Genomic DNA, 22,458 nt, shown 5'->3' on the forward strand with positions numbered 1-22,458 from the left:
CACACACGCGCGAGAATATTAGAGAGAGCTTGCTTCGTTAATTGTAGCCATGTCCCATTTGCAAACGGTGTAGATGTAGCATTCACAGTGGAAAAACGGCCCAAATTAAGGACACAAAAAAATGCCAATGTGCAGACTGAAACCACTTGAATTTTTAGTGTGGCATTAATGGACATATTGTCCCACAATGCAATGCACAGTAGGAACCGAGGAACTACTCAGCTACTAAAAAGGTTGAACGCAATTTGGATGTTGCTGCGACAGCTTCAGGGACATCCCGGACAATAAAAACACAAATTTTACTTGCACAATGTGTTCAAGCTGGAGTGTTTTAAGTCTGGAAATGAAGGTTCATCTGCTGTCAGGAAGTGTAATGTCTTGAGCAAGCTGGTTTACCTGAGGAAGCGAATCAATAGTAGCGGATCAATTCTGGGGATGCTGCTGTTTCAGGAAACGGAAGAGACAAATAGGACCGTTTGAAATGTTAGGCGACGAAGGACGATCAATCACTCGAGATGCATTCTGATGCTTGGAGGGGACTGTGATCCGTTTCAGCTGGGTCCGGACACAGTCGTCTTAATTCGAGACAAAAGGTCCTCGCAGGGTCATACGCAGATACAGGAGCCAGAGATTTACGACAACGTACCAGAGTTTAGAACAAGCACTACCTGATCACCATTTCTTTCTTCCCCCCTCATTTCCATTTTTATGTCTTTGACCCCCCCGTGTCTGCAAGTGTCTCTCTCTTCTGTTCCCGTTTTCACATTATGTTCCTCACAAACTGTACTCAGGCAGTGACCTCTGACTGTTGAGCTCTGCCGCGATCTGTCACCACCTCGGGCTTTCATGTCCGATTCTTTCAACAAGACTCAACAAAAAAAGAAAAGCTTTCACTGCCCGCCTTCTGAGACACAGAAACATCTTTCATCACAAGTGGGCAGATTCATCCACATTCACTGTGCAGCCCTGCACTATTACCTTGAACTGAGGTTTTCCACTGGGCGTCCAAACCCTGAATAAACACCTCACGGTGTGTGTGTGTGTGTGTGTGTGTGTGTGTGTGTGTGTGTGTGTGTGTGTGTGTGTGTGTGTGTGTGTGTGTGTGTGCGCATGCGTGCGTGTGTGTGTACCACACAAACAACAGTCTACATTTCTCCTATGCATTTTATTGCAATGAGCTCACGTTTCACATGGCGTGGCCGGGGCCTTAATGACAGAGTGGGTGAGGAGGCCGCGCCCCAAACATTTGGCTCTATTATACACCAGCCCACCACACCAACAACCAATAACTACATCTTAGTGGGTGGTGGAGGGTGGGGCTCAGTGGAGCACTGCCTAGTGAACCATGTACACACACACACACACACACACACACACACACACACACACACACACACACACACACACACAGAAACATCTGAATGAACTCACAACGAGCAAATGACATAACCAGATCTGACCAAAACATTTTGAAGTTATTTTTAGCCCTCGATCGCAGTTAAAAAAGGGCAACATCTGGAATGACTTTCGGCCTCCGAACGAGGGGGGGGGGGGGGGAGCATTATGGGTTTATAGGGTAAAGAGGGAGTTTCAATGTTGTTCATGCTTTTTAGAGTCCACAGTTACAAATCCAGGTGTGACACGAGGGTGTTCGATGTTTCCTTTCTTGTGTTTTACAACCATGCTCCTATAAAAGCTAAATATAGATTGTGTGCTTCTTACCAGGCAGCCAGGCTTACCAGAAGACATTTGAGGATAAACAAATGTACTTCCTAAGCTTGACAGCCAGGTTACATTCTAATATTCAGAAAGATGTGTTTGATTTCATTATGACGCGGTCTTTAGTCGTTACCTGTAGGAGTCCCTGTAGCTCATCGTGTCGTGGCCCGAGTCCTCCTGGTCCTCCTCGTTCACCTTGAAGCAGACCCTTTTAATGCCGCCTTGCTCCACTTTGTCCTGGTCGCAGCCGTCCTCGCAGGGGGCCAGAGAGGGTGGCTGGCTGGGCTCGTAGGCCGGAGGCTCCCCACCCTCCCCCTGGGGTTGCGTGGGCTCGGTGATAGACGACAAGAGGCTAAAGAGAGGAAAAAAGAGACCTTATTCAAAAAAGTTTTATTAAAAAAAACGATGATGTGTTACTCACACCACATCTTTTATTTATTTATTTATTTATTTATTTATCTTTTTTTGTAGTATATTTTTTGCATTTTTAAATAGTTTAAAATGTATTAATAGCTCAAGAAATATAAAGTATATTGAAATGAAATCGTTCGAAATATAATACACTGGGCACAATCCAACAATATTCAGCCACATTGTCACACCCCTTCCTCGGCACAGACACACAATATGTGTCTCTTTCTATTGATGTTATCCTGGCCTCACTCCCTGTTCCTGTACTGGGCCCGGGCGCATAAATATTTTGGGCCTGAAGAATGTTCCTTTTGTAAATCCTCAGCTTTAAACAAGCCAAAAGGGCAGGCAGACAAAGAGAGGCAGACGAACAGCCTCGGGAGGCTGGCGTTGGGATAACAGCTCCTTGCTTTTAATGCAGAGATCTCAAAATGTCACCGTGAAGGCTACGAAAATAATAAACACCAGTGGGATGCCAATATTTGATAATAGCACCAGCAGAGCTGAAAATATTGTCTGAATGGATATGAGTGAACACCTTTCTTTTAATTTAATAGATGACACTTGGTTTTACAATATTAAAGTGAGGAACAAATAGTTCAGTTGCACAGAATTCATAGGAAACTGTAACACTTACACATCTATCTGAGCGACATACTGCCTCATCTCCCGTACAGCGACGTCCAGGCGGCTGTACAAGTGAATGTAGGCGTCCTGGGTCTCCGTGTCTTCCTGTTTGAGCAGGAAGCTCAACCCGCCTTCCCCGTGGACGCCGCTCCGCCGATTGTCCGTCGACCCGTCGCCTCCATCCGAGCTCACCTCCGCGCTGCCGTCCGCCTCGTCCCCGTCCAGGCCGGAGCAGCTCCAGGAGGGAGCGCCCATGCTGGTCACACAGTGCTGGGTGTGGGACATGGGGTTCAATTGTGCTGCGGGACAGGACAGAGGGGGGTGTAAAGAGCATGTTTGCAGTGGGTGAAAGAAACAGACTTCACTCTCTGACAATTACATCACATCACGTTACCCAAGATGTTCAAAAACCATATGAGGCAACACTCCTGTCTTTGATGGAAAACAACTTCTTAAAGGGCACCCGTGCGACTGATATACACAGGACACAAACTTGTTTACTTGGGTTGAATGCCAAACTGTGCTGCAATAACTTGAGACATCCCAAAACAGCAGACAGATCAAGTTCTTTCAGTGAACCCGGGGTGTGCACTACATTCTACACATTCCTTTAAAATCCAGGGTGCGGTGCTCGAAGAAAAGAAAGTGCACCGCCTCAGGTAATAAGCCTTGTAAATTCATTAAATTTGTGATTGCAACGTTGAAGACTATCTCCTGCCTGTCACGAGAGAAAGCATCGTCTCCTTTACTTTTGGCTGGGTGAGCCGGCACAGAGGGGAACACCTCGCTGGCACAACTGCTAGTCAGACGTCTGACTTGCAGCTGGTGCTGAGAGGAAGGATGACGACGAGGCATTCCTGGAACGCCGACAGCGATGCTAACTCTCCTGCCTTCTCATCTTTGCTGAGAGTAGAGTTCAGAAGCTAAAGACTCTTAATTAATATCATAAAGTCGGGCCACATAGACAGAAGACAGGCTACTTCCTTCTTTTTATCTATGGATGGAGGATTTCTTAACATTTTGCCCTCTTCTTGAAATTATTCTTTGCCGACATTCCATTCCATTTCCACTTAAATCCCTCGCTCTCTTTTACTCTCCGCCTTTGACCCCTGCAGCAGCAGCAGCAGCAGCAGCAGCAGCAGCAGCATTGAGTGAATGGCACAAATTCCTACGCCGCCTCGAGGCACCATCTTTTCTGACATCACTCATTCACTTCTCATGTCAATAACAGGGGTACGGCCTGGGGCTAATGGAGTCTTAACGGCCAACCACTCATCTAATTTACTGTGGGAATTCTTGTGGAGCCCTCATGGCTACTGTGGGAGGCTGGGGTCCACATTACTTTCTCAATGCTGAGGGCTTTAAGTGGTCATGGAGGGTAATTAGTCAAAACGATCACTGGTGTTAAGTGGGTTAAGCAGTGTTGTCAGGGAGAGGATGGATCTGAGTGAAGCTTGGTTTAAGCAGTGGTTTTGTGACAGAGATTGCGCTAATATTCACAACATATTGGATAGAGGTGTGTGAGTGTGTGTGCCCCTCCCCCCTCTACCTTGGTCAGGATCCAGGCCAAACAGGGAGTTCTTGCGCCCAAAGCGCATGCTGAAAGTCCTGCCAGCCGAGGTCGTGCTCTTGGGGTAGGAGACCTGCATGAAGTTGACGTGGCAGTTGGTGGGAACAAAGTCCATGCAGCCCAGCGGGTGAGGGCGCACGCCGGCCTGCCTGAAGGAGGGCCACGCCTTGTTCCTCAGCTCCAGGGCGAACTGGGTGGAAAAGGGGAACACGGGCTTAGTTTAGAGAAAGAACAACGCACATGACTGGCAGCTCTAATATTTGTGTTTATGATGAAATGATTTTAACTTTTACCACCAAGGTAAAACATGGTCACTACATGGACTACTCATTGAGTTCTTGGTGTTTTCAGTAATGAAGAAAAAAAGCTTGTGTCTCACTATTATCCTTTTTGTCATGTTTTACAAGTGTATATAGAAGAGCTGTGAATAAAGGATCTTTGTGTTTTTAAGTTAATATCAACGAGTAGGGGACGTTTCTGTGTGTAACAGCTGGATCTGAACGGCCTGACGTCTATGTGTTCGTACCTGCTTATAGCTGCTGATCCGCCGCCGGATACTCTCCAGCTTGGTGTCACAGATTTGCCTGAACTCGTACTGAGGCATGGTAACGACTCGGTCACTCTGGGAGATGAGCTGGCTGCAGTTACGAACAAAGAGGCTGTCATCGCCAGAGAATGCCTCCAGGATCTGTGGAGACAAGAGACATTGGTAAGGATGGCTCACTCCTACAGTAACAGTTTATATCTAGAGTCCAAAATAACATTCCTTGCAGCAGCAGCAAGTGTGGTTTTCATCTAACTAAACATTCAGCTTTCCATTACAAACAACCGAAACCACCAGTGAGGCCAAAAAGGCCTTTTTGTTGCTCATTGTCTTGCAAGTTGAACAAATATCAGTGACCCGCAAACTGGTGAGCGGCCATGTTGGGATCTTCTATGATACACGAGATCTGATATTTTGCTAGCCGAGAACACGCAAGTTGTTTTAACAACTGTTACAACAACTTAAAAGTGGCATCAATCAACATTTAGCTACAAATGAATGACAGCTTTCTCTCCTCAGAATCAGATTTTCAACTCACTCATCAGCTTCAGATAATCAAACTTCACCACATAACTACCTTGGCAGTGAGGCTGAAGCAGCCCTTGGGCTGCACCATCTTCTCCAGGACGTGGCTCTTGATGCCGGCAGGGCTGACGTATTCATAGACGACGCCGTGCTCCAGGTGGACGTTATCTACCGTCATGCTGACCAGCGGCAGCTCGCCAGAGAGGGAGAGTCTGGCCAGCCGGTGGTCTGTGGAGCAGCACATTTTCACTTGCTGTCAGTATGTAAACTCTGCATGCATTCAGAAGGGATTCAAGTTATTTAGGAAAAGCACTTATATACAAAGTGAAAAATGTATTTGCCGTTACAAAATAAATAAAAGACTAGCATTGTGAATTAAAAAAAAGAGGTGAAGTCATGGTCATGCAAAACAAAACATGCTTGTGTAACAAAACCTCCAAAGCTTTGGAAAGACCAACATATTATGTTTTAAATCCATTTAGTAATGACGCATGTAAAAAGGTACACGATGTGGCGCACATCTGTCAATGTACTTACTCTGCCAGCACTGGAAGAAAAATTGGTCACTTATTGTATATACACTGACACAGTGTGACCAGATGATGTCCTACAACTGTAACTACTGGCTGTAAGTAGCGTGTGTAACTACCGCTGGAGCCACTTTCTACTGACAGTGATCGAATTCAGAGGTCGTCTGAAAATAGCATTTTAGGTGGAACATAATGTTCTGATTGATCAAGTCTGCAATCAATCTACACAGACACACAAAGCAGCCAGTTTATATCAAAGCACATTCCCAAGTAACACTGTTCCAATCAATTTTGCAGCCTGAAAATAAAACTTGCTGCTCATAATTGTTGACATCACTGCTATGGGTAAAAAATATATACAATTAACAGGATTGTGATACTTGAATGATTCAGCATCGACTCCTTCATCAGATATTTAAAATAAAAACAGAACATTGTGTTTCACCTGCTCCGTTGGTGCCGTTCTCCTCCTCGTGGTCCGAACCGTTCTCCGCTGGATAAGAACTGAAATGACTCTCCTCCTTCTCGTCTGCACCCCTTTCTCTTTGCAGCTCCTCCACATCCTCGAATGCACGATACACCCACTGACACTGGGGGGGAACATGATATTACATGGTATTACTATAATGAGCAAAAAGAAACTGACGTATAAGTGCGATAAAGAGAGAGAGCATGAAATAAAAATAATGAGGTTGTATTTGGCAATGCTCAAGTACCAGTATGTGCATTTTTTTAATATAAAGCTGTAGATGTGGGTGTATTTTATACACAGAATTTGAAGGCAAGAATCTGAAGACACTTTTCAGCTGACAAGGTAATCAGGGTTGACTGCACCGCCAAAAAACCAGCGGTGCAGTTAACCACATCTACAACTACATCTAATGTATCCTGCTGTTCAATGAACCAACAGTTACAAGCCCCAAACAAGGCTGCTCAGCAGAGCCTGTGGGCCAGACTAAAGAAAACAAAACTATGTGCTTTATACAGAGAGGAGGACATCCTATACGGACGGCAGCCCTGTGAAATACCCGCCTGGAGCCACAGAGTGCTGCTGTAGGAATGTACTAACACCCAGACACGGGGTTTGCTGTTTGACAGTTAGCTGTAAACCACTGGTGGCTCTAAAAAAGAAAAAAAACTGAAAAACAGAATTCATCCAAAAGAATCTCGTTAGCAGGAGTGGATGAAGGTTCAGTGGAAATAGGTGGTTTGTTTGTTGCTCTGGGCTACCTTTTCTCTCCGGGCATTGTATCTCGAGCTGAAAAATGTTCAACCCTCACTACAAGTGGCCTACAGCGAGAACGTGTCAGCCAGTGATTTATGCTTGAGATCGCTAGACCACCCACTGCTGGAACGCTGATGAAATAAATGAACATATAGTGTAGCGTCACTTTGGTATCACACAGAGATGAAGATTAGAAATGAATCCTTGAAGTACTATACAGTTCTTTCTTCTTTTCTTACAAACACACATTGTAGCTCTAACTAAAGCTAATGCTGTTTTATGTACCGTCTCAGAGCAGGAATGTCTGGGTCACTGCTGCTTTCCAGTCTGTTAGCTCGTCAAACGGGAATTTAGTGTGCTTGTCCCGCGTTGTTGAATGACCTGGTTAATTAACTTTCAAGCCCACAACTGACAAGATTGTATTTCTTTTCAAACCCTGCTCCGATGAAGAAAAGATTGTCTGTCACGCTTTGTTTTCATGTGTGTCCTCACCGCTTGGGGAGGCTCCTGGTGCGTGTGCTGCGCGGCGAAGTGCTCCAGGGCCTCTTGGTAGTCGCTGTGGTTGACGTTGTTGCCGTTGACCTTCAGGACGACCTGGCCGGGCTGAAGACCCGATCCCGCTGCCTCCCAGCCTGCAGTGTCAAAACAGGATCAGAGGTCGAAGGTCACAAGGTGGTGTAAGCACAGTGGAACTGTACACAACACATCGGGCTATTGTGAAAACATGTAACGTAAGTCAGTAAAAAGCAGGAGTTTAATGTGCCGTGCGTGTGTTTCCCGTATCTAGGAAAAAAATATCTTCTGCAAAATATTAAATCGTGGTCACTTTATATGGAATCTGGTTTTCGCCTCAATTCCCACATGAGCTTGCATGTTTTGTTCCTCTGGGAAAATAGAAAATTACTCAGTTCAATGCCGTAATACGCTGTCCCAAGCTGCTAATGGCTCAGCAGCCTGGAAGTCCAATCAACACCTCCATCGTCTTCCACTCCGATCTAAAAATACCCGCGCTGGCATCACGCCCACCCAGCGCGCCAACAATTACCCAACTCTGGGGCTACTTGACCCCATGCATGGATATCACACAGGGGGACTGATTTAGGAACTGATTTAGCAGAGAGGCCACAAGGCATACAAAACACTGGGAAAGAGAGGAGAAACAGTGTGGGGAGGGAGGGGAGAGGGGAGAAATGGGGGAGAACTGAGGGCGAGAGGAAGCAGAGAAGTCCCTTTGCCATAATAAAGCAAAGTAAAGCCATGAGGTCGCATTCCATGGATGCGCCGAGCGGCTCCTCTCCTCGCTGTGTTTGTGTGTGTGTGTGTCCTCTCTTGCTCCTGTCTGGTTTACACATCTGGATTAATTCATTCAACTTGTCATGAATCACTCATGTTTCTATTACGAGTAGGTGGTGAAAACATCTGGTTTTCACCACCTACCAACAAAGCGGGAGGAATGAGAAGGGAGAACAAACGTGTGGGGTAGCTCTTCAGTTACCCATTACTCTTTTAGCTCTGATTATAGAGTGTGTGTGTGTGTCTTAAAAGTAGAGTCTATTAGGGGTTTGAATCCTGTCAGCAGCCCGTCTGACTAACAGGTGGCCATAAAAACCTAATGGAGGCTCACTAAAAGCAGAAAGTAACAGGTGGTTGGAGGCTAGAGTTACCTCATCTTTCCCCTCAAATTCACCCAGAACTACTTGTCTTTCTGACACCAAAGGTCTGCAATAACAAGGTCAAGCTCCTACATATCTGTTCACGGTATAGTGTTTATCCTGTCCTTTCTTGTGAGCTGAGTAAACGAGGACCATGACTAATAATGAGGACATTATTTTGGGAGATAAGAAAGGAGCATCTTCTTTATTGGTAGCTTTATTATTTTATTATTAAATGTTAAGTAGTATGTCCTTATCCTGCTTGTTATTCTCATTTGTCAAATGAAGTCACTCACCTTTCCTGACAGCGTGGACATGAGGAGGGGCAGAGCCACAGAGTCTGAAGGACAGGCTGTCTGGGTTGTCAGGGATCTTCACAATCCTGGGTGAGAAAAGACCAGTCAGACCAGTGAGCCCTGTGTGAGTGTGTGTGTGTGTGTGTGTGTGTGTGTGTGTGTGTGTGTGTCTTTTGAGCGAGTGTGCGCTTCCTCACTCCTTGGCCTTGGTGGCGACCAGCAGCCGCAGGGAGCGTCGTATGCAGAAGGCCTGGCTGATCATGGTCTCCACCTCGGAGATGGGCCTGAGGAACAGCAGGTCCTCGTTGATGGTGAAGATCTTCCTGCCCACCTGCAGGCCAGCCATCTGGGTGGACAGACGCACAGAAAGGACACACAATGGTGGTTATTTTTAGGCTGCAGCTTGTTTCCAGCTCCCTCTAAAGCCCCCCCCCCCCCCCCTTTTGCACAGCAAGGGCTTCAGGTGGGCAACAATTCTCTCCAGTGTCACAGTGACACTAAAACCATGTGCAGCATTAAGCTCAGATAGAGTATCATCCAAGTTTTTACCTCACTGAACCCAGAAACAAGTCCAAGTTCGGTACATGTGCCTCCAAGGAGCACGGCAGGACACGAACCAAAACATAAGAGAGAAAATCAGCGTGCACCGCTCAATATGTCCACAGCCTGTTCAGTCTTGTCGTGTATTTTCCAGCATATGAACAGGCTTTTTTATATGGAGGGAGTGCATTTACAGATTGGCTACTAGATATGATTAAAGTGCATGATATTTACACCTTAGTCTCCTGCCTGCTGCCAGTTGGATTTGCACGCAATTGCAGCTTCTGAAACCCCTATTTTTAAAGGACAGACACAGCCTGCTGCACGTCATCACATGCAGTCATCTTGCACATCTTCAGTCACGTTGGGAGAAGAATGCTGCCTCTGTGTGTTCGTGCTGTGAGTCCAGTGTCCTGAGCACAGATCCGGTGGGGTGGCCTTGGCTGAGCCGGGCACCCCACCCCCCTGACTATGGGCCCAGGATGGCTGTAGGAACAACTGGGAGGAGCCACAGAATGTGTAATGGTGTGTGTGTGTAGGTGTGCGTGTGTGTGTGTGTGTGTGTGTGTGTGTGTGTGTGTGTGTGTGTGTGTGTGTGTGTGTGTGTGCATGCGTGTGCGCGAGTATACAGCATGGGTGCCTGTCTGCACGTGATTTGCTGGAACAGCATCATATAGTGAAAGAGCTCTGTATGTGTCTGTCAGCCCTTTTCAGAGCCCCCATGGGAATCAGCTGAGCTTCATTCACGGTGCTGGCACACGGGGCCGTGTCACAACTAGCAATCCTGTTATTGTGGGGGAACGAGGGAGACTGGGGATGAATAACAGAGTAAGAGTGGGGACAGAGAGAGAGAGAAGTGGAGAGGAGGGTGGAAGAGGCAGAGGAGAATGATTGTCCAGAGAATGACTTAAGAGGAGGAGCAATGTGGGAAAGAACTGCAATGAGTAAAATAACAGAAAGGGATGAGGAAACTTGAACCGCAAGACCAGGGACAAAAGAGGAATTCTGGTAAATTAAAATAGTGCAGGGCAAGTAAAGTAAAGGGTTTCCACATCCCTGGACCTGTGGGAAAGGAAGATTCCACAAACAGCCAGGGCATCGTCCTGCATTTTCAAGTAGGAAGATGCCGGAAAGATTGTGTAAACGGTACAAAGGTTTGGTTGCTGGTCGGATTTGCTCCTTTTTCAGAAGGTGAAATCACAGGAAAATAAATAAAAGTCTGTCGCTGCTGACAGAGTAGCCACAGATATGACAAATCCCATTTTTACAGGCTGCCCCTGAACATAACAATAATACTAAAACATCGCTTGTTAAAGAGAAACTCGATAATCATGCCAGTTTTAAATGCTTCATCTGCATTTTAAAAATCACTACAGATGGATAAAGTGTGTGTGTGTTTTTGTGGAGGGGATGTGGGTGAGCATATCTAATGGCTCTACAGCCAATCAGAATGAACTCCTTCCAAAGCGAAACAGAGGAAGACTGACAGCAGCCGTCAAAACAGTAGACAGCCATTACCTACTAGAACTAATGCCCCGGGGCAGGAAGGAGATGCTGTGTGTGTGTGTGTGTGTGTGTGTGTGTGTGTGTGTGTGTGTGTGTGTGTGTGTGTGTTGGCCATTACCTCAGCATGTGAGCCCCTGGTGACAGATTTCACCACAATGGCTTTGTTTTTCTCCTCGATCTCAAAGCCGTAGTCTTCTTCCTCGGGGTGAATCTAGTGCAGAGAAAATCACCTAATTACTGCCACATTTACACGGGTGACTGGTTGTTGGACTTAAAACGTCTTTCACTGGTTCAGCATCACGAGTGAGCAAGTGGCAAAATAATTGTCATGACACACAGTATATATTCATATTCATTGCTTCTCTGTGATTTGCTGCTATTTGTCACATCCCGTCTTGTCGTTCGCACTCCTCGTACATCTGACATCTGTTGCTGAAATGACCCAATTTCTTCTGAGGACTCACTGAAGCTTCGTGCTAAAAAATAAGGTGACACCTCCGATACACAAACTATCCGGACATTATCACAGTTTGGGAATCTTGCAGGTTTCCAATCTGTGATTTGTGTTGCGTGTCAGGTGGTCTTGCTCCTGATGGTGTTCTCTGCTTGCCTCTCACATTCTATTCCCCAGTGGGGCGAGGCTTAGTTGTACGCTGTCATCACCGAACACATTAGCCCGCTTCCATTAGGTAAGCTGCCGGGGCCATCTTCCTGCTGCACGGCCCTGATAAGATGAGGATCTCTGCAGTTACATCAGAGGAGATGGCTGCGATAAATAAAGAGTTCCTGCACTTCACTGCAATAATAGCCGGGAGGGGAGGATTAGCTCTGCTAATCAACGGGGGGGGGGGGGGAAGCCTCTTCCACTTCTTGTGGAAGAACAGATAGCGAGCCTACTTCCCAATGTGATATGAAAAGGGATGCTAGTGATGCTTCTAGGTTTCCCCAATGATAATGGACTTCAGTAAACACTTCACTTTCTGTCCGCTGGACCCAAAACAGTGTACACTGACCTTATTCTACGTGTCATAAATACACATCAGTTATATTCCGCTATATGCTGTGTGTCCTATTGCACAAATGATATTGACAAAAGGACATTCAGCTTTTGTGCTTTTACTGTAGAAAGGTTAATACCAATAAAAATCCTTACCCAGCCCATGACTACGTGTGCTGCACCTTAAGTTCCAGGAGCTTTAATACAGTGAGCAGACACGTTCTACTTTTTCCTTCACTGAATCTATTACGTTGAACCTGGCCTAAGGATGTCCATGTAACCTTTCTGCACCTTTGCTCCATGCATCATGTTTGGATCATCATCAGCATGTTTTATGTCTCATCATGCATGGAACTTCACTTTCAGAAACTTCAAAAAGGTTCCCACAATTATGCTGTTTTATTGGCAAAAACGTATTGTAGTAGAAGCTTCTACATGTTGCACTGCTTTGTGTTTGTCTCACAAAAGAATATCTTCTCTACCTAACAGGGCAGCAGGACAGATGTTTTCCACTCCGTACTAATTTGAGTTGTCTTTTTCATGCCAAAGTAAACGGTGCTGAAACATCTCACGTCGGATTTTTGTTGCTTTGGGGGGTTTTCCTCTTCACTCTATTCTCCCAGCACCTGTTGTGTCATGTCATGAGTGGGGGTTGTTAAGTGCTTTTGTATCTGTTGCATTTAAATTATAATTAGGCTCTGCTTTGTTAGATAAAGGCACTGAGCAGCCTGTTGGTAAAAGATATATATTGGTATCACAGACTGGAATGACATGAAAGGTCACAAGCCCTGACTAGCAAGCCATTTGAAATGTCTTATTTTAATCAGAATAATAAATAAAGAGGGGTTAAATCCTGGGCTCACTAGCACTTCCTACGCCGTGTTTCACGTCCGTGCACTAAAATGAAATCTTCAAAGGAAGACGAGTGTTCGGTGATTCTGACAGCAGGAATCAGCTGCTGTCGCCTCTCGTTAGTAGTCTCGATAGTTTAATCTCTTGCCTCCGCAGCAACACAAAAGGGACCTCGTCCCAGGCAGCACAGTTGATTTCCACAGGACAACACTCATTAGGATGCATGTGGATCAGAGCAAATTCAAAAGGTGTTTATTGTCATCAAAGCAGCCCCCGTTCCCGTGGGGACAAGGGGACGGGGGCTAGATGTGGAGATTGGAGAGAAGAGCGCACACGCGCACGGCTCCAAGCAAACTAGAGTGAAGCCTAAAGCAGATGCTAGTATGTCAGTTCAATTAGCTATACAGTACAATGCGGTCCTGTTATATCTTCTGTGTATGTACACATACAGTACCCTGCACGTGAATCTGCATGAAAGAGTGACGCGTATCCAGATGAATGTGGATACAATCTTTTGTTTTTGAATCCATCTGCATTGATCGATTGTTTCCCATTCCGAACAGTGATTTCTTTTTCTTTTTTTTCCAAAAGGTAACAAAGACGTAGATGCGTGTGCGTGTGTACGTGTGTGCGTGTGTGTCCGTGTTCCAGCTCACCACCAGGGACTTGGCCAAGATGTTTTCGATGAGTTTGAAGTCATTGCGCTGGAGCTGCTTGCTCTTGGTGCTGGTTCCCTCCATCTCCTCGTCCGCATAGAAACGGAAGAACTGGGACTCGTCTTTGAACTCGCTCTTCTCCAAGACTGAGGAGGGGAAAACACACAGCGTGTGATCAGAAAGCCACTGACTGAAATTCTGAATAAGCAATGGGTTACATCTCAGTTCAAAGTTGCAGGAAAAAGGAAGTAAAGCGATACTAATGAAAGGCCAAAAAAAATGCATTTAGCATAAGCTTTAGCCATCCATTAAAGCATGTCCGCTCAAACTGACTAAATTGATGGTCTTGTTGCTAAAATGGACTTGTAAATGTCAAGTGTGTTACATGATGGCACTAACGCTGTCTGCAGGTCATTTGAAACTTCAAAGGCCCATAAAACCGCCACTTCATTGTGCGGTAATCTTCAGACAGACTAGCACAGCGGTTAATTAGCTCATTAGCTAATGATGCTAGCAGGAACATCTGGAGAGAAGCCACATCTGGGTCGTAGCCAGCTCAGGCCGGGCCTCGGAAGGATCCCTCCGGAGGACACGAGGAACAGTGTGCCGCGTGTGTCTGAGTGGGTTTAGAAGTCCCACTGTTGGGCCGAGCACCACTCCAACACATGGGGCTCATCTAGCGTGGACGCTTGAACCAAAACACTCTGCATTAAACCTACTGTAGCTTCCTTAAAATCTTTCTCGCCACTGAAATGAGGCCCACAGTTACACTAGGTGAGAATTTATTGTGCTCAAGAACAGTTTTCTTGCATAAAAGATGCCTTTTTTAGAATTTCAACCTCAATTTGGTTACTTTCATTAGAACACCGACCGAATAATTCTCCCCCGTCAGTTTTCATTTGCTGGACACTGCTGCAACAGGTGCAAGCGGGCCTATAATGACAGTGAGTGGTCACATTTGGACCAAAGCCATGATGTGGGAGGCAGGTTTTATTGTGTTGGACAGAACTGAGAAAATATGTATCTTGTTTGTGTCATACGAGCCCAAATCTCCTAACCTTAGGTGCATGAATCTGTAACATGGGGCTTGAGAGCTGAAGGTACCCAGCTGTTCAGAGATTTGGCGAGCATCTGGCACCCTCAGGTGAACAAAAGCAAACTGATTACACACACACACACACACACACACACACACACACACACACACACACACACACACACACACACACACACACACACACACACACACACACACACACACACACACACACACACACACACACACACACACACACACACACACACACACACACACACACACACACACACACACACACCCCGAACGTGATTTATTTCCTCTGAGTCACGGAGGCTGTGGTCACACAATACCTGAACACTACCTATTCAACTAGAGGGAGTGCTACTCCGGAAGCTGGCATACCCTAATAACACAAACACCCACACACACACAGTTACGCAAAGACATGCTAAATCATTATGTACGTGTTGAGAACAGCTGACAATGTGCGAGGGTCAAGAAAACAGTGTTAAGGCTCATTCTGTTCTATTTAGTCACATGTGACTAATTAACATTAAATGAATACTTACACATGAATTCATTATGTTTAGTTTTGAATTGCATAACTGTGAATGCTGTAGATAAGTACATTGCGGTAGAAGGGAAATCTGTGGTTAAAAAAAAAACTATTACTCACTGTTCCTTTCATTACTGGTATTCTGTATTTAAAACGGTCAAATGGATAACTACTTGTAAACGACAGTTTGGCTTAGGAGCCATTCAACCCTGTCGTATAACAGGACAAGTGGAGGATACATGGAAATTGTATCCCGTATGTTACGTTGACTGATGGGTAAAACGCAACATGTGTTAGCGACGGACGTGTAGATGAATGATGTAAGCAGGTAAGGACAGATGATAGGCACATTAACGGTGTTATCTATCGTCAGGGATCCTCCCAACAGCAGCCTCATAACAAATACGTCCAGACACACAGACAGACATAGAAAGACAGAGTCAAGGAAGACATGGGCAGAATTAAAAAAAGACAGAAAAAAGAAGCGGAGGTCACGAGGAACCAGGTGAAGAGAGAGCAGATGTGCTGACTAAGGACTACAGAGAGTGACCGGAGGAGAGGTGAGGAGTGCAGACAGGCTGAGAGGAGAAAGGTCGTAGAGAGGAGGGAGAACAGGTGACACCTTCAAACAGATGGTAGAGGGAGGAAGGCGTGGGAGATCTAAAAGTGAGGATAAAGTCACTGTAGAACTTCATGGGAGCGGTTCCGTGTGTTTAAATGTACATCGTGTGCACATTTAAGCCTTGGTACTGTTTACATTCTGATCTGATGCATCACTTGTACCGAGAGCTACCAGACATGTCAATAAGCAGCCAGTGAAATGGTACCCGTGTGCTTGTGTGACCTGTAATAATAACAATATTCACTACACCTTCAGGAGACTTCAAACCACTCCAATTAAAAGAAACAATTCACCTTCATCTTAGATTTCAGTCTCACATGCGTCACTATAAGCATCAGGAAGTGCTGTCGTCATGTTACTTCTTCAGTATTCCACCATAAGTGCTGCTTTTAAGTGGGTCTCGCTTTGCACTTAATACATTTCTATGCCGATGAAGCTGGCTGATTCAATTCAAGGCCTCCACCAGCGCTCACGGTTCAGTGGACTGACCCAGACAGCCATGTAGCTAAGCCAAACAGCTCTGGTTAGGGTACACTGCTAATGCTGTTTACGTTCAACACGCGGGGACGGAGCCAAAGCCGCTCCGCTACAACGTGGTCAGTGAGGTTACCGAGACCTGGCTGGACCGGGTATGTTTACTTTTCTTATTTTCATGACAAAGAAGAGGCTGGTATCACATTTTTGTGCGTAGAGAGAGAAGGACTGACAGGGGAAAGGGGGGTGGGGGGGTGGGGGGGGTGAGCTGTTGCAAAATACAGACAAAAGACACACCATACACGTGTCATGTCAGAGTTTCATTGACCTCCTTTAATCTCATGCTGAGTAATCAGACTGAAATAAAGTTTTTTTTTTAAATGGTCAGTTTGTCTTAGTGCATGTGTGTGATAAGAGAATGGAACTGACCGTGGTGCATGAAGCCATTGTTGCAGAGCCCCACGCCCAGCGTCACCGCGTCCTCTCGGGTGGAGCAGTCTCCCTGGGAAACAGAGTGAGTGACGCACACAGTCGGTCAGCTACAGGTCCTGTTTACAGCTGCTCATGTGCAGCGGGCTGCAGCCTCGCTGGCCTGAGCTTCTCTCTGTGCGTTTGCTGGAGTGAGGGTGATGATTAATAAATGTGTGTGTGTGTGATAAAGACAATGAGAGATCGGGAGACTGATTCTGCACGTCCTTGATTGTGCTCTTCAAGGTCACTGAGCGGTGGCAAATGTCCAAAGTGCATTTCGTTGCAAATAATACATGTTTTTTGGGTGGCTAGTTTCATTTGCAATGGAAAAACTGAGAAATAGTGAAAAATGCAATTCAGCAAAAATAAAATACTGACATGTAGTATATAGTCAAACAGTACAATGACAGTTGAAAGTGAAAGTTATTGTCGTTTACGCACCCTTGCTGCCTTGTTTAGTGTAATGTGCGTTAAGATTAAGTACACGTTGATTTCACCTGCAGGAGTAGCCAGTCGACCAGTTTGCTGGCAGGCACCACAGATTTGAAGGTTTTCAGATGGTGGTCTCTGTCCCTAAAGGAGCCAAACAACAAAAAAAACATTCACAAAATGTGTTTTCACAGTACAATTGTTGCAAGGTAAAAGCAGCCTGTGGCCTGTTTGTGGTCAACAGCAATCAACAATCAACAGTGTCTTTCGTGTTTCTGTAATGTTGCACTTCTTGAGTGACAGAGAGAACGTCACTCAAGAAGTATTTAAGAGTCAAGTCAGAGAAAGTCACAAAAAAAACCATCCATATCACGAGGTGCATTTGCAGGTATAGCACTACATATTGTACATCTGCTGCAGGCCGTCTGTTGTTCATCCTGCCAGAAGAACGAGGACTTAGTCACTGCCCTTTCATTTTCTGAATCTCTGAGCCTCTGTGAGATTACACAAGCAGCCGCTGTGGACCAATCCGCTCGACGTGTAAACACGTGAAACAGGAAGCGCTGCAGCGGACCTGTGGTTGGCAGCGTGACTCGACGGGTGTATCATGGGCCTGTCAAATGTACGGTATGTTTGATAACCCCATGTCTTAATCATCTGTGGTGTGAGTAAGACACTGGGTGTGTCTGGAGTGGAACGCCCATATTGTAAACTGACGCATTCAGATGTGCAGATTTGGACGAGAAGTGCACTGACTGATGTGGTGGACGGTGTCTTAAAACGGACGTCGTTTGCTGATCTATGAATTTCAACATCAGAGGGCATCGTCATCTACAGCATAAGATGTCGGTGACATTCCCAAGATTGATTTTATAAGGTTTATATCCATTTTATCATCATTATCGTTGTTCGCTGAGTTACGAAACCGGTGACGCTTTGTCTCTCCACAGAGTTTAATAAAAGCAGAGGCCCAGTTTGTAATCATTTATGCTTCATTAAAGGCAATACATCCATCACGCCAACATTATAATTAATGGTTGCTACTTACAATGCCAATTTAGTGATGGATTTAAAAAAGCATGGCTCTTTTACATCATATCTGGCTGGCAGGGCAGAGGGATTGCCTTTGTATGTTAATAGGATTTGTCCCTCCGCACCGAAAGCTCTTTGTTTGCGGCAATGGCAACCCCGGGCACTTCAATCAGCGGGTGAGTGATGTGGGGAGAGATAGAGGGGTGTGGGGGGTAAGAGTAGGAAGGGAGGGGCTGCGGCGGACAGAGAATGTGTGCGTGTGTGTGTTTGAGGGGGGCGTCAGAGGGAGACGATGTGTCTTTCTTCTGTTTCGGTATAAATTTGTACTTCTGTTCCGACTCTTTGAAACGTTTTTGTAAAGTACAGTTAACTCTAACGTTAGCCATAGTTTCAGGACTTGTGTCAAGCTATAGAGTATTAGTAATAATAGAAGTAATAAGATTTAGTTTAAAAGAACAATTAAGGACTAATGGAGAACTGTATATTGATAGAAGACGTATAGCATTCAGAGGATGGAGCGTGTTTATATACACTGTGCTGTTTATATTTACGAGTATGTGTAGTGCATATGTAGGTAAGAAGGTGAGTAAGTGTGTGTGTGTGTGTGTGTGTGAGAGAAGGAGGGAGAGAGCATGAAGCTGTTCGGCATCCCACTAAACTTAAAAATTCACCAACATAAATTCAGCTCACCCACAACACTGTGAGGATTAAGAGACAAATGTTCATAATATGCGGCTCTCCTTAATCCTTCAAGAGCTACCTCATATAAACCTCCAGGCACGAAGGCCTGGCATCCTCCACCTGAACTGGATCATGGTACGCATGGGGGGGGGGGGGGGGGGGGTTTGAAGGGCTCTCATTCCTGGCTGTGCTACTGTTAGTTCAGAAAGGTTGACGTGGGCCGTACATGAACCCTTCATGAATATGCATCCGTTGCACCTGGAGAGCGGGAACATTAGCATACGGGGGGGGGGGGGGGGGGGGTTGTAGGGCAGGTACTTACTTGATGACGGGCATGTGGAGGCTCTGAAGACGGCAGTACAGCCTGACGCCCTAAGAGAGAAGAAAAACGGAGGCGCTGACTCACAGAACGCACACACCTTGGGTAAACAAGTACAAGCATGGCCTCAGGACAAGAGATTTTAACCGTTGACTGTGACAAGAGTTGCCGCAGGGTTATTGTTTTAGGATAGACATTTTAAAACCATAGAGGGATCGGAGAGCAGAGGTAGGCCAACATAACCAACCTTTGTCTTTTGTCTCTAATATTTAGATTCAGTTTTCTATGGGAAGGGATTAGTGACTCCAGAGTAGGAACATTTGCATAAACCAGTCACAAAGGTTTACGCTTGTATGAATGTACAAAAAATGATGTTGAACAAATGTATTCAATAACGTATCTTTAGAAAGACGATACAATTGGCACATTTTAGTCAGGCGGCAACCTCCGGGTGTGAAAAGTGAAGCCACTTAGGAAGTGCCTTAAAGCTGGTTTCAAAAAGAAGTCTGATTGTATAGAAGTCTATGAGAAGTTTATGGTCTCAATCTCTAGTTTCAAGTCTTCTTCAATACAACATGATGTTCATTTAGTAAATTATGGTCCATTTAGCATAGAGAAAATGATAAAGCGGGGTATGCTTTAGGGCGGGGCTACCTTGTGATTGACAGGCCACTACCATGGCGTTGTCCGGTCTGGGAGTTGTCTGTGTTTTCGTCATATAACTTTAACCCTTTCACAGCGTGTTTTCAGTTCATGACAGATAATTGTAATCGTTTTGATGTGTTACTTCTGGTTGCAAAAAAAGAGATGGCGACAGCAAAAAAAACAGGATGGGGACGGCCAAATGACAAACTCACAGCTTTAAAATTGTAGTTCATAAACCAATGGGTGACATCACAGTGAAACTACGCCCACTTCTTATACAGAGTATGATTTTAGCAAAGGTGCAGTCAATGATGATGTTGCATTTATTCTTTTTTCCTTTGTATTTGAAGTTACATTTTTGAAATATTCTACAATCAACACTTTGTAGAATCATTTATATGACTAGACGCATATGTGCAATTTTCAAACACTAATTTACTTTAAATCTGGCGCGTGTTCACAGCTCAGATCTCTTGTTCCTCATCTTTGTTTTTCACATTTTTCTATCAAACACCGGAAGATCTCCAGACGCTTACTTATAGTTACCTTAGACATGATGTCCTCCATCTCACTGCGGGCCTTGTAGGTGCCATCGTCGTAGCGGAATCGGTACAACACCTGCTCGTTCTTGAACTGGTGCTTGTCGGACACTGAAACAACACCAGGAGGAGAGAATGTCACATCAGCTGGGAGTACAGCGAAGCATTAGCTTGTCACTGTATTGTGTTCCTAACTTTCTTACACATTGAGGGGTGAGTACAGACAAGAGGCAAGAAGTTTGTGGTTCACTGCTGCTGTGAATTCTGTCTGTGTCGGGTAAGCCATGAGATTTGAATATTTAACGTAGCCAACAGCTGCCAATTCCCATAAAATCTCCATAATCATATTAACAAATGACAAAACAACCTTTTATCTACAATCAATCTAACAGAGAATGGAAAAAGACTAACGCGTACACAAACAGATGCCTGTTGGAGAAGCTAACAGTGAAATCTGACAAACGGAGGCAGTTTGGTTCCACCACAACAAGTTGGCATGGGCTCAAACAAGCTGCTGGGTTTTCTCAGTCTAGACTTCAAATGTCCTCATAAAACCCAAAGGCAGCACACATTGAAAAGTGTCAACCATGGAATTTAAACACATTAGATGATAGCGGAATTATTTTTTGGGGGAGCAACGGAGATGTCAAAATTGTATAAATTCAAGTACGAACTGGCGGATCAAACGTGTACAGCCGGACTATAAAATGCACGCGGTTGACCGTCTCTCTTTATATGCGTCTCTTGGCATTACAAATGTGAGGGTAGGTGGACAGCTTCGACCTGCTACTCTGTCACATGACCCTCTCTCTGTCTGGTTTCTTTTCCCTGACTAAATGGTGACACCTACACTTTGCCTGCCGGGCCTGAGCATTCTACGGTTTGCCCACAAAGCCTCACTGCCGTCCCACAGAGCCCTGCATGTCATCGTTGCACCTCTCTGTGGTCGGACGCTACCGCGAGGGAGGATTTCAGGGGATTTTCCACAGGTATTAAGGAATGTGGAGGTTGTGTCTCAGCAAACGTCCCTAAGAGGGTGGTGTGTATAAACCGTGCTGCTTGCTTTTACGATGTACAAGAGCCCATTCAGGAACATGTTATGTATAGGTTTGTGTGTGTCTGTGTCTTTCATTCCTCAATGCATTATTCAGGACGGTGGACCGGTGAATGTCACACTCGAGACAAAACCAGAGAAGAGGGGAGATAAAGTGAGACACATTTCCAGAAGTATTACTGCCAGAGAATGCCCTTGGATCATGGTGGTTTTCAACCCCATCATTGTCTGCTCCAATAGGAAGTGGGGGACAAATTCATAACACGTATGAGTCAAACAATTACAGAAGGAGAATGTGAATCAGAGAAAGAGAGAAGCAGGAAAACAAACCAAAACAACCAGAGGACGAGATGACTAAACAAAGTTAAGAACGTGACAAGGGAGCTGCAAAGAGCCTCAAGATGATGTTTGAGGTTGACCAAACAGACAGAGAGAGAAATAAAGGGTTTCGTCTCACCGTGGTGAATGATGCCATTTTCCAGCAAGGCTTGTCCCAGGTTGACCCCTTCGTCAGGTTTACTGATCTCTCCGCTCTCGATCATCCACGACACAAACTCACTGCGAACACAAAGACAAAGTAGCAGATACGATGAGGCCCGCTTTCTCTAAGTGGTAATCTGCTCGCTGATGTTTTTTTTGTTTTTTTGATATTGTCACCGTCTTTGGCACGGGGCTCCTTGCTGTGCTGTTTTTGCCACTACATTTTGTATTGGATTTAAAGTGTTTCTTTCATGTTCATTCATAAAGCCTCTCATGCTCGAGGCTTACACTAAACAAGGCCAATACCACGCTTGTATAAACTTGCAACGTTTCCCTTGTTCTGAGGGATAAGCTCTTGAACACAAAATGTAGACGTCAAATTTAAAAATGAAATGCGACGACACATTGAGAAACGTTTTGTGTATAGATGTTTGGATATGGGGATTTCACTGCAGCTCAGTTGAAAA

The 22,458-nt window shown here is 45.3% G+C and overlaps 1 protein-coding gene across 1 annotated transcript in view; it reads right to left on the reverse strand.

Moving 5' to 3' along the window:
* The window catches only part of prex1 (phosphatidylinositol-3,4,5-trisphosphate-dependent Rac exchange factor 1), a 73,693-nt gene that overhangs the window by 11,390 nt on the left and 39,845 nt on the right, over positions 1-22,458 (reverse strand). The window contains exons 11-26 of the mRNA XM_079173550.1: positions 21,969-22,069; positions 20,465-20,568; positions 19,277-19,326; positions 17,310-17,385; positions 16,771-16,843; positions 13,651-13,796; positions 11,264-11,356; positions 9,297-9,445; positions 9,100-9,185; positions 7,644-7,783; positions 6,372-6,516; positions 5,449-5,624; positions 4,854-5,015; positions 4,307-4,517; positions 2,768-3,056; positions 1,853-2,071 (exon numbers count right to left, since the gene is read on the reverse strand). Of these exons, the coding sequence (XP_079029676.1) occupies positions 1,853-2,071; positions 2,768-3,056; positions 4,307-4,517; positions 4,854-5,015; positions 5,449-5,624; positions 6,372-6,516; positions 7,644-7,783; positions 9,100-9,185; positions 9,297-9,445; positions 11,264-11,356; positions 13,651-13,796; positions 16,771-16,843; positions 17,310-17,385; positions 19,277-19,326; positions 20,465-20,568; positions 21,969-22,069 (2,220 nt within the window). The remainder of the gene's footprint in view (positions 1-1,852; positions 2,072-2,767; positions 3,057-4,306; positions 4,518-4,853; positions 5,016-5,448; positions 5,625-6,371; positions 6,517-7,643; positions 7,784-9,099; positions 9,186-9,296; positions 9,446-11,263; positions 11,357-13,650; positions 13,797-16,770; positions 16,844-17,309; positions 17,386-19,276; positions 19,327-20,464; positions 20,569-21,968; positions 22,070-22,458) is intronic.

The sequence above is a fragment of the Pholis gunnellus genome (assembly GCF_910591455.1).
Source record: "Pholis gunnellus genome assembly, chromosome: 2".
Lineage (NCBI taxonomy): Eukaryota > Metazoa > Chordata > Actinopteri > Perciformes > Pholidae > Pholis > Pholis gunnellus.